This window comes from Tamandua tetradactyla, chromosome 3, assembly GCF_023851605.1.
Source record: "Tamandua tetradactyla isolate mTamTet1 chromosome 3, mTamTet1.pri, whole genome shotgun sequence".
NCBI lineage: Eukaryota > Metazoa > Chordata > Mammalia > Pilosa > Myrmecophagidae > Tamandua > Tamandua tetradactyla.
Window position 1 is genome coordinate 144298056 of NC_135329.1, and position 13432 is coordinate 144311487.

The 13432-nt window shown below is 37.7% G+C and overlaps 1 protein-coding gene and 1 long non-coding RNA gene across 9 annotated transcripts in view; one reads left to right on the top strand and one right to left on the bottom strand.

The window, feature by feature from the left end:
- Positions 1–4388, bottom strand: part of LOC143677762 (uncharacterized) — a 31246-nt gene extending 26858 nt beyond the window's left edge. For all 5 annotated transcript variants that reach the window (XR_013172858.1, XR_013172855.1, XR_013172854.1 and 2 more), the window contains exons 1-2: positions 4252–4388; positions 3800–3897 (exon numbers count right to left, since the gene is read on the bottom strand). This is a non-coding gene — a long non-coding RNA (uncharacterized LOC143677762). The remainder of the gene's footprint in view (positions 1–3799; positions 3898–4251) is intronic.
- ITGA6 (integrin subunit alpha 6) overlaps positions 1–6095 on the top strand; it is a 73041-nt gene extending 66946 nt beyond the window's left edge. For 3 of the 4 annotated variants that reach the window (XM_077154147.1, XM_077154148.1, XM_077154145.1), the window contains one exon: positions 3846–6095. In XM_077154147.1, coding sequence (XP_077010262.1) covers positions 3846–4007 — 162 coding nt within the window. In that variant the 3' untranslated portion in view covers positions 4008–6095. Of the gene's footprint in view, positions 1–1461; positions 1592–3845 lie in introns of all 4 variants that reach the window. The other variant, XM_077154146.1, reaches the window with a different exon arrangement.
- Positions 6096–13432: the final 7337 nt, after the last annotated feature.

The following is a 13432-nucleotide window of genomic DNA, read 5'->3' on the forward strand; positions in this document are numbered from 1 at the left end:
TTAAAGTCATAAAATTTTAGGGTTAGAGAGGACACTGTTCCAGTGGTCTTTAAATTGGGTTTTGTACAACCACATAAGTGCCTAGGCTGAGCTAAGTGGATTTGGGGGAGGGGGTTGCTTGGACCTACACCCCCACTTCTACCTTGTGTAAAACCAGCAGTTCTGATTTTATCTGCTATAAATAGTGGGGTTCTACGAAGGATTTTGTTTGGAGGTAATAGAGAAAAGCCGTCCAACAGGTCCGATCACCTTCATCTTGCAGATGAAGACACTCATGCCCAGGGATATTTAGCTTGTGGCCAAATTGGATGCAGGACCAGGATTCTTGGTTCCTGGTTCATTCTTTTCATCCTGTTTCCTGGCACATAGTATTGAAAGTTTGGCTGGGTGTGTTCACTGTGTATTAAATTGAGAGTCACATGTAAGTACCAGGATAAATATAGTCTAGATCGACATTGCCTACTAGATCTTTCTGTAATGATAGAAATCTTCTGGAGCTGCACTGTCCAATGTGGTAGCCACTAGGTGCATGTGGCTAGAGAACATTTGGGGTATGACTGGTGCAACTGAGGTATTAAATTTAAAATTTTGTTTCGATTAATTTAAATAGCTGCATGTGGCTAGGAGCCACTGCGTTGTCCAATGCAGATCACGGTTTTTACCTTCGCGAAGTTGCCAGACTTGGAAGCAGAATGTTCTAGGAGGGTAAAGATGTATTCAGCCAAATAATATTTCAAAGGGCAATTTCATGGCCTTACAAACTAGATGAAAGTTCACCATTGAATGAAGGAAACTATAGGGAAAAGTGGAATTATACTTTTATATACTCATTTAGAGCGGCCTAACCTGAGGAACCTAGGTTCCCACTGTTTAACGGTTCAGAATATGGGAAAATGAGAGCAATCATTCTTTCATGATGGTGTATTTGAATTTCTGTTGCATCACTCCCTAAATCCAAGAGTAGATGGCATTTATTTCATAAAATTTACTATAAAAGGCAGAAAATACCTATAGTATTTCTGTATTTTATTTGGATTCATGCTAAGAATTCATTTTCTAACCTTTGTCTTAAACTGCAAAAGTCAATTTTTTGCCTATTTTAGAGTTCATATTCTCCTGTGAGAAGAAACCACCCAAAGCTGCCATCAGATGTGTATACGTTTTCCCTTTTAGGATGACTTTTTTTTTTTACTTCAGAATTTCAGTTCCAAATAAAACAATCAATTAGCTGACTAATGTCAGCCCTATACACATTTGATCAGAGACCCATGGTGATAGAATTGGGTGAATGTGTTACAGTGTGTATCTTAGTGCAGTAGCTGTTGACTTCTGGGTGACTCAATAAGCGATTCCTTTGTAAACAAGCTATTAATAGAAAATGGGTTAAAATCTGAGGTTTTCTTTTGTTTAGCTCTTATACACCAAATTGTAAAATTGACTAAATACCTTGCTTCCTTGTAGTGTGGTTTCTTCAAGAGAAATAAGAAAGATCATTATGATGCCACATATCACAAGGCTGAGATCCATGCTCAGCCATCTGATAAAGAGAGGCTTACTTCTGATGCATAGTATTGATCTACTTCTGTAATTGGTAATTGTTCAATGTTTTTTAATTGCTAGCTGTGGGACCTGCTGTGGTTGTGGTGGCTAACTTTAAAAGCAACAGCTTGCTGTGTGTGTCCCATTAACAGATGTTTCCAAATGTCCATACTGGCTTAGCTTGCTTGGATTTATTTTTATTTTATTTATTACACTTAAAAGCTCACAGTTTTGAAAAAAATATGCACAAGGAATCTTTTGTTGCAGGTGAGTTGTTTCATGTTGTTGTTATTGATGCTCAACATAACCCACAGCAATGAACAAAATTGCAGTCTTTCTATATGCAGAAGGAGGATTAGACCTCCAGAGTAGCCCAGTTTGCCACATGTTGTTAATCCAATTATGTAGTCCCCCAACTCGAAATTTCAAAGATGCATAAGAAATCATTCCAGGTTTCTTGTACATTTTGAAATTTCCCACAAGTAGAAGCTTATGTTGACTGCCTAATTAACCTGTTGCATGTTGGAAATCTTGTGTCTCTCTTGATGATAGGCTTTCTTGCTTCTTTTTTATTTCTTTGCTATGAAGTGATGAGGGAAGGCTTGGAATGCTTTTGTTGTTGCTCAGAAACCATTCATGCTAGCTAAGCATGCATCTTCCTTTTCCTGCATATCTCCAACTGGTCAAAGACCATTACTACAAATTATGACTATCAGCATGATGGAGGTTATAGCCAACTTCAGAAGATTGTCCTTTACCAAAGTAACCTTCAATATACAAAATTCTACTACAAAAGGTGCTCTAAATGGTTTTGTTTCAATATGTTGTAATGGAGTTTGACCTTGTTTCCTTTTTCTAGAGATTTTATTCAACCTTTGGTCTCAGTTGATTTTAAGTTCCTGTTTTGATTCTCTTATTTATAAATCCATGGAAACAGGAATTGGCAGTGATTCCTTTTTCCATTTCTGTAGGCATGAGACGATAGAATTATGCCCATAATCCCTTTCTGTGTTAGTATGAATCCCAATTTTGCAATTCCAGTTTTATTTATCACCCCTAATTTCCTTTCTTTGTTTAAATGAGACAACAATCACATGTGCAATAGGTACTTTGCCTCTTTTGCATGGGATAATAAATTAATCAATGGAGAAATAACCTTAGAACAAAACTTCTTGGTCCATTTTGCCCATTGATTTAGTGATAGCTATGCACATAATTTTATTTTGCCTCACAGCATTTTTATAACATAATATCACTCAATTTAAATGTTCTGTTCCTATTGATATCACGTAATAAACACATTAATTGACCATTCTACGTATCTTCCTCATCCTACTTCTAGCTGCATTTCTAAATTGAAAACATGCCTTTTAAAGAAACCATCACATATATATTTAATTCATTAAAAAACTTCATTCCAATTAAAAAATTTCCAGCTAAGTATTTAATAATAATCTATTTTGGGTCAGATTGAATTTTTAAAATATACATATATTCTTTAAAATATATATATGTTCTTTAAAAATTTAAATGTCAATGGTGTCTTTCTTTTTCCAAAAAAAAGAATGAGAAATTTGGGGGTGCTCTGAAATTTGGTACAATGCTGCTTTTTTCGAGTTCTGTGCCATACATCATTGATTTAATTGCAGGACACAGTTACTACATGATTTACTAAGGAAACAGCTTAATTTGGAAGCATAACAGCAAAGTAAGGGAAAGTGAACTACCTTTTAGCTAATGAGAAATGTTATATGTGTTGTGCAGCCTCGGAGGACAGGGAGAAGATTCTTAAATTGGACCTGTTTGAACTAGTATATTCAACTTGTAATGTGTAAAATATCTGTGACTTGATTTCCATTTTAATAGTAGGAAAGAGACATGAAATAATCTTTGGTTTTTGGCCTGTAAAAAGAAGTTGTTCTTAAAATTTTTTAAATGTGCTGGTAATCAGAAAATTAGGTATTTCACATATATTGTGATTATAAAAAAGAATGAAAGCAGTTTCATTAACTCCTACATTTAGTAGATAGGGGTAGTAAAGAGGTAGCTCTCATTGTTATCACCTGTAGAGACAAGCTGAAAATGGTCTTTTCTTCCAGTTTTACAGCTGTTCTTATCTTCCATTTTTCGCTAGTGGCTGCTATGTACTTTTTTCAGGTCTGTTAGGTTTTTCTTAAAAGAAAACCATTTCTTTTTTCCTTAGTTTAAAGCTAGGCATAGCTGAACAGAAAGCTTAAACATTCCCGTTTGGTACACTTACTTTTTCTGAAATTAATTTGTTTCTTTTTCTCTTGCCCCTTGTCCAGTGTGGATTCTTTAAACGCTCTAGGTACGACGATAGCGTCCCGCGTTATCACGCTGTGAGGATTCGTAAAGAAGAGCGTGAGATCAAAGATGAAAAATATAATGATAACCTTGAAAAAAAGCAGTGGGTCACAAAGTGGAATGAAAATGAAAGCTACTCCTAGGGAAGCCAAAAAAAAAAGCTCCACAGAACCGAAACTGCTTATTTTTACCCCCCAACTTAGAAATTTAAATGGATTTTTAAAGTCCCTTCAAAGCCTGGATGCTGATTTCAGACTGACTACACACAGTACGAACCTACAGTTTTTAACTGTGGATATTGTTACGTGGCCTAAGGCTCTTGTTTTGCACAGCCAAATTTAAGTCTGTCAGAGTGGATTTTTCTTTAACTGCCTTAATTTAACTTACTTTCCGAGTTGCCTTTGTTTTCGATGTGGCTGATTTGCACCGGCTGGGGAAGAGCCTGCCAGATTTCTGCGTGTGACCGAGAGGCACCTGCACTAAAAGAACAGGCGCCGCGTCCTCAATCAGCATTTCCTCTGCAAACATTCTTTTCTTTGGATTGGACAGCCTGCAAGGGAACTGGCCTGTGTTACAAGACTCTGTTGTCCGGGTAGTTGTGTTTCAATTTAAAGTGCCATCTGAAATTAAATGTGCAATATAAGGTGATATTGCCATCTTGCCATCTTTTCTGTTTCTTTGATGTGTGAATACTTGATCATACCAAATGCTTACAGGCTGCATATTTTTTTCTCTTTACTAAAACACACAGGCACAACAGTCCTGAATGCTAGTTCTACTTGTTTGTACATATTTAGCCCTGGTATTTATTATTATTATTTTTTTTCAAACCATTTTGTTATCGACAGGCCAAAGATTCTCCAGTTTATCCATCAGGTTGGTTTAAACAATCAGAATTAGAACATGGGAGGTCATTGGTTTGACCTAAATTGCTTATCGCAAAAGGAAAATACTAGTTCTTTATTAATGTACCAGAGAGTTGTTTTATTAACTTAAACTCTTCTGTAAATTATGTCATCTCTCTCTATGACAGCCTGTACCTTTTTTCCTCCAAACCCGAAAGGTTTGTTTAAGAAATAGGATTAACTGTAAAATGTTTAATTCTAATCAGACATTGGACACTTTTGACTTCCGAGCCCTGCGTGATATTTCTGAATACCATTCTATAACTTTCAGGAACTCTTGGAAATAATGGGTTTATTCACTGAACTTCAGTGTAGTTCACTCACGGCTGCAAATACTGTATATTCAGGACCAGAGGTGAGTGCCCATGGTGGATCCAGACTGGTCCAGTATAAGACTACTGAGTATCTGATACCGAACCAGTGATTCTAGTCAGATAGAGCATTACAGCTTTTACTATTTTAAATGTTATTAGAGCCGTTTAATCAGTGAGTCGGTGTTTTGTTTCCTCCCCTGTCCTGTATTTCCAAAATGACATTGGGACTACTTAACAAGAACTTTAAATTATTTCATTATAAAAATGGAAAGAAAAGAAAAGACAATTATTCTTTACATTCGGTAGAGTTTGGATAAATATGAAAGCTGAATTTTTTTTTTAATTACCATGCTTCAAAATGGTATGGGGGAGCAACAGCAGACAGGTGCTAATTTGTTTGGATATAGTGTAAGCAATGTCTCAATCCTTTAAAAGAACAAAAATGTGCTTCTATGCCTTGCTTTAGAGTTTTAATTATTTTTCCTTTTCAGAAATCTTATACTCTTAAGATACTAAGGACTTATTCTGATTGTACTTTGGAAATTTCATTCACAGAAATAGCTATACAGATGATTATTTTGTTTACAAAAAGTTTTGCTAAAACAGGGTCATAACCATGTTTAAAATCTCAGTTTCTTGCTCAGGTAACTCCAAGCCTAAGGCACAGGCTTTATAGGTTGCTAAGAAGCTGATATTTTGGCAGTGTTATAGACTTTTGTTATAAAAATGAATGTCCTGAAAAGAGGGGCTAAGGGTGGGTGGGTTGTTCAACAACAAAGAAACAAGAATGTTGTGGGGTTTAAATTTAGAATTGTTAAAATGTCATCTCAAGTCAAGTCACTGGTCTGCATTTGATACATTTTTATACTAACTAGCATTGTTAAATCATTTCATGATTAGAACATACCTGTGGATATTTGTATAAAAGTGAAATAAATTTTTTAATGAAAGTGTTTATTGCTTAGTAACACTGCATTGTATATGAGAAACAAATTCAAATTATAAATGACAATCTGTGTCGCCTTTCTTTTCATTTCAGCAAGCCAAACTGAAGTCTGCTTAGAGTATCAAATAATTTTAATTTTTAAATTATTATTCTTAATGTCCCATACAATCTCAGATCAGCCAAAGATTTTGGTGCCCAAAGAAATACAAGCAAAGGTAACTGAGATTTTGGTCCCACCCTTTGAGCTCAACTGTTAAGTTGGTGTTCAAATCTCTAAAATAGCTTCCTTTCTTTATAAGTAAAAAGAGATGGTTTATTCAAGATACCTACTAAGTGGAAGTTGTCAGTTTGCATTGAGTCATCTGTTGTAAAGACTTATGTCTGTGAAGGATAGAATATTCTATAGCAGTGATACCATGGCGTGAAGAATAAAAGTTCTTGGGTGGGTTCAAGGGTAATTCAGTGATAGAATTCTCACCCACCATTTGGGAGATCTGGGTTCAATTTCGGGACCATGCCCCAGGCCCTCTGAAAAAAAAAAAAAAAGTTCTTGTGCTAGGTTGCTTGTGCTAGAGTACATTTTGTATCTGGTGTGTTTTACTCATCACCTGAAATGATTTGGCAGGATTGATCAGTCTGTAAATACTTTCTTCACAAAGGACTTCATTTAGATTCAGTTTTATGAAACTTCTCTAGCTGGGTTATCACAATTTAGTAAAAGAAAAACAGCAAGTATAGAATTCCCAGACAGTAGAGTATCCCCTGGCCTGAATAAATTTCCAATCTAAAATGTATTATCTATTCCAGTGCATTAGTACTAATTTTCCACTGAACTCAGCATATGATATGTTAAGTCTTAGCCTTCTTGGTTTTTTGGAAATCAGAAGACCAGACTGGGATTGCCACCCAAAGAAATGTGGGTGCTTTTTTTTAAAGATTTGGGTCAGTGACCCTGAACTTTTTTTTGCCACAAATTGTATTTCTAGTGCTGTGGGTATGCCCAGATTTTAACATAATCCTAGAAAATTTTTTTCTGGGAAATGAATTATTGCAATGTGTAAACCCCCCAGCAGCTAATAGTCTATCGGTAGCTGTAGTTTGGCCAGGGCTATGGCATAAATGACATGGGCTGGAGGTCATGGTGATGCTTTATGTGTCTCCTATGATTCTACCCCTTTCCCTGCCTTTCTAAAAATCTTACAGGAATGCCTAGAAGTGATAGCGATGTCATGATAGGAATAATCTTAGATCCATTTGGGTTCATAAAGGAATCATTGCAAACATTGACCATTTATTATTTGTTACAAATTACTTGCCACAGACTTCATAGTGGGTCACAAACATTCATGGCTTATGTCATATTTTGTGGTGGAGAATTAATATTCTAGGATGTGGGCTAGATGTAGTGCGGAATGCTTTCAATTGTCCAGGCCAAGGATGTAAAGATAAAACCAAGTCTTTCACTCTAAATGAAAATATCTTAATGAGAAACTGGTTTCTAAATCTACCAATCCACAAAAGGTTAATGTGGGAAGACAGACTGGGGTTGATTGCTTTGTTTCAAAAGAGGAAAAGTGAAATGCTGTGGATGGTTGCCTCCCACATAACTATATCCTCAGGGCAGAGAATACAGGAATGTGGACGCGTCCTTTGATCAGCTTGGGTAGCATAAAGTAAATGATTAAAAGCAGTTCCTCAAGGCCATAGGATATGGTCCAACCCACTGCCTTGCACTGAGAAGGCGAGGTTCAAAGAGATGAAGAAAATGACCTTCAGAACGAGTTCAGAAGAGTGACTATTGCAAATGAAGCTAGTGGGCATCTGTTCTTCCAGTAGTTCCTGATTCTGGTCAAATGGCAAGTGCTTTGTTTCTCTCTTGTACTTTCAGCAGTGTCTGCTGCCTCTGAAAGGCATCTGACCCAGCTGATAGAGTGTGGGAGTGCACCCTACTAGTGGCTGAGGCCAGGTCTGCAGAGGTGTTACCAAAAGGCCCCTCTAGTAGGACAATCGTAAAAGAAATTCATGGCTAAATCCCCCGTCTAAGGATAAATGAATTATAAAACACAAACCAGAGCAAGATAACTGGTTCAGCACAGTGTAAGGGTGGACAAGACACCACAAAGGGCAAAACTGAAGAGCTAATAGTGATGGTATGAGGGAGTTATAATTCTTGCAGCAGGCAGCAGTGCTTATGTGCCCTAATCTTCTCTTTGCCTTGCCCTGGAGCCATCTCTGTTAGGCTGGCTGTGCCAAGGTCATGGACATGAGCAGAGACAGACCCATGTTAGGAGAGGTCAGATAAACTTTCTCAGACACTAATTATTCTTCTAGAACATCCACCAGGAATCTGAAACTATAGGAAATGCTCTAGTTATCTCAAAGCCTAGCAGACAAGTAACTCAATTCACTAATGACCAGCTGATATATTTAAGTGAGCATTCTGTTAAGATCCTACTATAATGAGATAAAGATATTTAGAAAAGAATTTCTAGAAATGTGAAATTAGGCTTTGAGGATACACATACAAATAAGGCATTGGTTCTCACCTTTTAATAGAAACTTATAATCTAAAACTAAGATGTTACTGATAAATTAAGTGAATTCACTTTATATAGGAAAATTTTAAACCTGAAGTTAAGACATCAATAGCTGATACGTATGGTTAATACCTACCAGATCCTCTGTGGGTGGAACTTGACTCAGGAACAAACCCCACTTCACACCCAAAAAAATCTTGGTGTAGTGACTTTCAATCTGCACTGTACATTTGAATCATCTAGTAATATCTAAAATATATTTTTAAAAAACCGCTTTCTAGGCTACACACCAGACCAATTAAATCAAAATCTCTGAGGGTGGAATCATCTGTTGTTTAAAGATCCCCCAGATGCAGCCAAGGTTGAGAATTGCTTTTGGATGGCCTGAATAAATATCCGAAGGGCTCTGCCCACTGTGTGGAAATGCCTCATTTCTGCTTGTGATGCTTTCACTTTCCAGTAACAGGAACTGAGAGAGGCTGGAGGTATAGTTACCTTAAACCAGGAGGCAATTTTAAGAAGGGTGCTTAAGAGTATGGCTCTGCAGTCAAACTGCTCAGGTGTGAATTGGTGAATCTTTGAATATAATCTTGGTGAGTTGCTGACCACTTTCTGTGGTCAGTTTCTTCATCTGTACAATGGGATTGATAACTACCCACCTCATATATTTCTGTAAGAAATAAATGAGGCAATATGGAAGTGCTCACTAAGTGGTAGCTATTTTATTATCCTTGTTCAGTAGAATTGTAAACACAGAAATAAGAAGGAACACTTGTTCTGCTTCCTCAGTTCACAGATGGGAAACATAGTTTATTTCAGTTGTCACTGAACCTGTTGTCTCCTCACTCTTCAATGTCTCTCAACTGATGACTTACTAGTAGGTGTTATAGCAACAATCTTCAAGGCTAAGTAGCTAATCTTTAAACTGCTTATCAACATAGGTCATTGTTTTGGTTTGCTAAAGCTGCCGAACTACAATATACCAGAAATGGACTAGCTTTTACAATGGTGATTTATTAGTTTACAAATTATAGTCCTAAGGCTGTGGAAATGTCCAAATTAAGGCACTATCAGGATGATACCTTCCCTGAAGAATAGCCACTGACATCTGGTATACCTCTCTCCCACGGCAAGGCACATGGCCAGTGTCTGTTGGTCATTCTCTCCTGGGTTTCATTGCTTCCAGCTTCTGGCTTCAGTGGCCAGTGGCCAGAAGCTGGGGCTTTTTCTGTGAGCTTCTCATTCTTTTTAGGCATCTTAAAATTGCTCATTTTAAGTACTGATTATTTTTTTTTGTAAATATTTTTATTGACAAATTTTCACACACATAGAGTCTGTACCTGGTATACAATCAATGTCTCACAGTATCATCACATAGTTGTATGTTTATCCCTATGATCTTTCTTAGAACATTTGCATCACTCCAGAAAAAGAAATAAAATTTTAGAAAAAAGGAAAACTATACTTACCACACCCCTTACCCTTCCCTCTCACTGACTACTAGTATTTCTATCTATCCAATTTATCTTACCCTTTATCCCCCCTGTTATTTACTTTTTGTCCATATTTTTTTTACTTATCTGTCCATATGCTAGATAAAAGGAGCACCAGACACAAGGTTTTCACAATCACACAGTCACATTGTAAAAGCTATATCATTATACAATCATCTTCAAGAATCAAGGCTACTGGAACACAGCTCAACAGTTTAAGGTACTTCCCTCCAGCCACTCCAAAACACCATAAACTAAAAAGGGATATCTCTGTAATGCATTAGAATAACCTCCAGGATAACCTCTTGATGCTGTTTGAAATCTCTCAGCCACTGGTAGTTTATTTTGTCTCATTTCTCTCTTCCCCCTTTTGGTCAAGAAGACTTTCTCAATCCCATGATGCTGGGTCCTGGCTTGTCCCAGAACTTCTGACTCACGTTAACAGGAAGCTTTATACTCCTGGGTGTCATGTTCCATTTAGTGATGAGGGCAGTGAGTTCCCCTGCCAGGCTGGCTTAGAGAGAGAGGCCACATCTGAGCAACAGAAGGGGTTCTCTGGGGGTTGGTCTTAGGCCTAATTTTCATTAGGCTTAGCCTATCCTTCGCAGGAATAAGTTTCACAAGGGCAAGCCACATCATTGGAGGCTCAGCCTATTGATTTGGTTGTCCCCACTGCTAGCAAGAATATCAGAAATTCTCCAAAATGGGAAGTTGAATATTTCCTCCTTACTTCCCAGTCCCCCAAGGGGACTTTGCAGATACTTCTTTATTCTCTGCCCAAATTACGCTGGGATTTATCAGGGCATCATACTAACCTGTACAAACCAACAAAATCTCATGCCCTATTCAAGATTCCATGTACTTATGGTGTTCAACTAAACTGGCAATACAAGTTAAATTAGGTAATGTGATACCCAAAATATACATTTAGTGTGAAATAAACATCTCTCCCTTTAGTCTCACACAGAAGTTGAAGTTTTAAAATATGGACGATATTATCTTTAACTCTGTATTCTATTCTACCTTAGTCCTATATAGATCAGCTTTCTTCATATCTCTACTCGAAGTCTGATTGCTTTTCTAACTTTTTAAACAGTTCCTGTATGGGGTACTGCTGATTTTCATAGCTTTGAAGCTCTGACTCTGAGTCTCAAGTGTCACATAAATACCTGGAGTTTCTGAGAATGACCCAGTTATATGCAAACAGCTCAGCATCTCAGACTTTAGAAATAACAATTACAAGTCCTGAATATATGTAACTGCTATAGAGCCTACAATCTAGAACTCTTTACAAAAGACCCGAACCCCATAAACCCATGCTCTCAATCTCAGTTTACTGAGCTTTTATATTATAGTTAGTCCATATGAGTGAGGCATGATAATATTTGTCTTTTTGTCTCCGATATTTCATTCAACATACAGCCCCTAACCTAGTTGCATACCTTACAACTTCATTCCTTTCTTACAGCAGCTCAGTAATCCACTGTATACACCACAGTTCCCCCTTCCATTCCTCAGTCGTTGCATTCTTAGGTAACCGCTGTCCATTGTGGATTGCGAACACTGCCACCATAGACACCAGTGTGCAAATGTCCATTTGTGTACCCACACTCAATTCCTCCAGGTATTCACTGAGCCACAGGGTTTCAGGATCATATGGCAACCCCACCCCTAACCCCCTGTGGAACCACCACACTGCCCTCCAAGGGGCTGCACCTCTCAGTTTCCCTACTGACAGTAAGTAGGTACACTTCTTTCTCTGCATTTTCTCTAGCACTTGTTTCTCTCTGCTCATTTTTTTTTTTTTTTTTGCATGGGCAGGCACTAGGAATTGAGCCCAGGTCTCTGGCATGGCAGGCAAGAACTCAGCCTGCTGAACCACTCTGGTCTGCCTTCTCTGTTCATTTTTAAACAGTCTTATTCACATATCATACAATCCAACCTAAGTATATAGACATGCCTTTGCCACCATACTCTATATGAAGACGTTTCCTTTTTTCCATAAAAAATACATACCCCTCCCCCATGCCCCCCTCCTGTTGGCATTTAGTTTTGGCATAATGCCTTTGTTACATTCAGTGGGAGCATATTACAGTGTTACTGTTGACTATAGACACTAGCTTGCATTGATGGTACTTCTACCTGTAAAGCATCCATTTTCAGCACCTTGTAATGTTGACATTCATTTGTTCTCCCTCATGCAAAAATGTATTTGTACATTTAACCACCATCATTGTTCTCTCTACGCATTCCTAAATTATACTGTCTCAGTTTTTATCCTCTATCTTTCCTTCTCCCTCAATCATACTCACATTCACCTTCATTCAGTGTGCTGATGTTATTGTGGTAAAATCAGGTAGTATTGTGCTATCTATTTCTGGATTTTTACAATCAGTCCTTGTTCTAGTTTGCTAGCTGCCAGAATGCAACATACCAGAAATGGAATGGCTTTTAAAAAGGGGACTTTAATAAGTTTCTAATTTACAGTTCTAAGGCAGAGAAAATGTCCTAATTACAAGTCTATAGAAATGTCCAATCAAAGGTATCCAGGGAAAGATACCTCGGTTCAAGAAGGCCGATGAAGTTCAGGGTCTCTCTCTCAAGTGAGAAGGCACATGGTGAACACAGTCACGGTTTTCCCTCGGTTGGAAGGACACATGGCGAACACGGCATCATCTGCTAGCTTCCTTCCTGGCTTCCGGAGAAGCTCACCGGGTGGTGTTTCATGAAGCTCCCCGGGAGGCGTTTTCCTTCTTTATCTCCAAAGGTCACTGGCTCGTGGACTCTCTGCTTTATGGTGCTGCAGCATTCTCTGCTCTCTCCGAATCTCTTTCATTCTTCAAAATGTTTCCTCTTTTATAGGACTCCAGAAATTTATCAAGACCCTCCCAAATGGGTGGAGACACTCCTCCATCTAATCCAGTTTAACAACCACTCTTGATTATATCACATAAGAAATGGTTGCCTTTACAAAATGGGACTAGGACTAAAACATGGCTTTTCAAGGGTACATACATCCTTTCAAACCAGCACAGTCCTATTGTACAATCTGTATTCCTTCAGCACCAAATGCCCAGTCTCTGCCCTATTTCTATCTCCTGGTAACCTGTGTTCTTAACTTTAACTCTCAAAGTTCACTCCTTGTTAGTATTAGCGAGATGGTATAGTATTTGTCCTTTTGTTTCTGGCTAATTTCTCTCAGCATAATATCCTCAAGATTCATCCACATTTTACATGCTTCATGACTTTATTCTGTCTTACAGCTGCATAATATTTCATTGTATGTATATACCATAGTTTGTTTAGCCACTCATTTGTTAACAGACATTTGGGCTGTTTCCATCTCTTTGCAATTGTAAATAATTCTGCTATA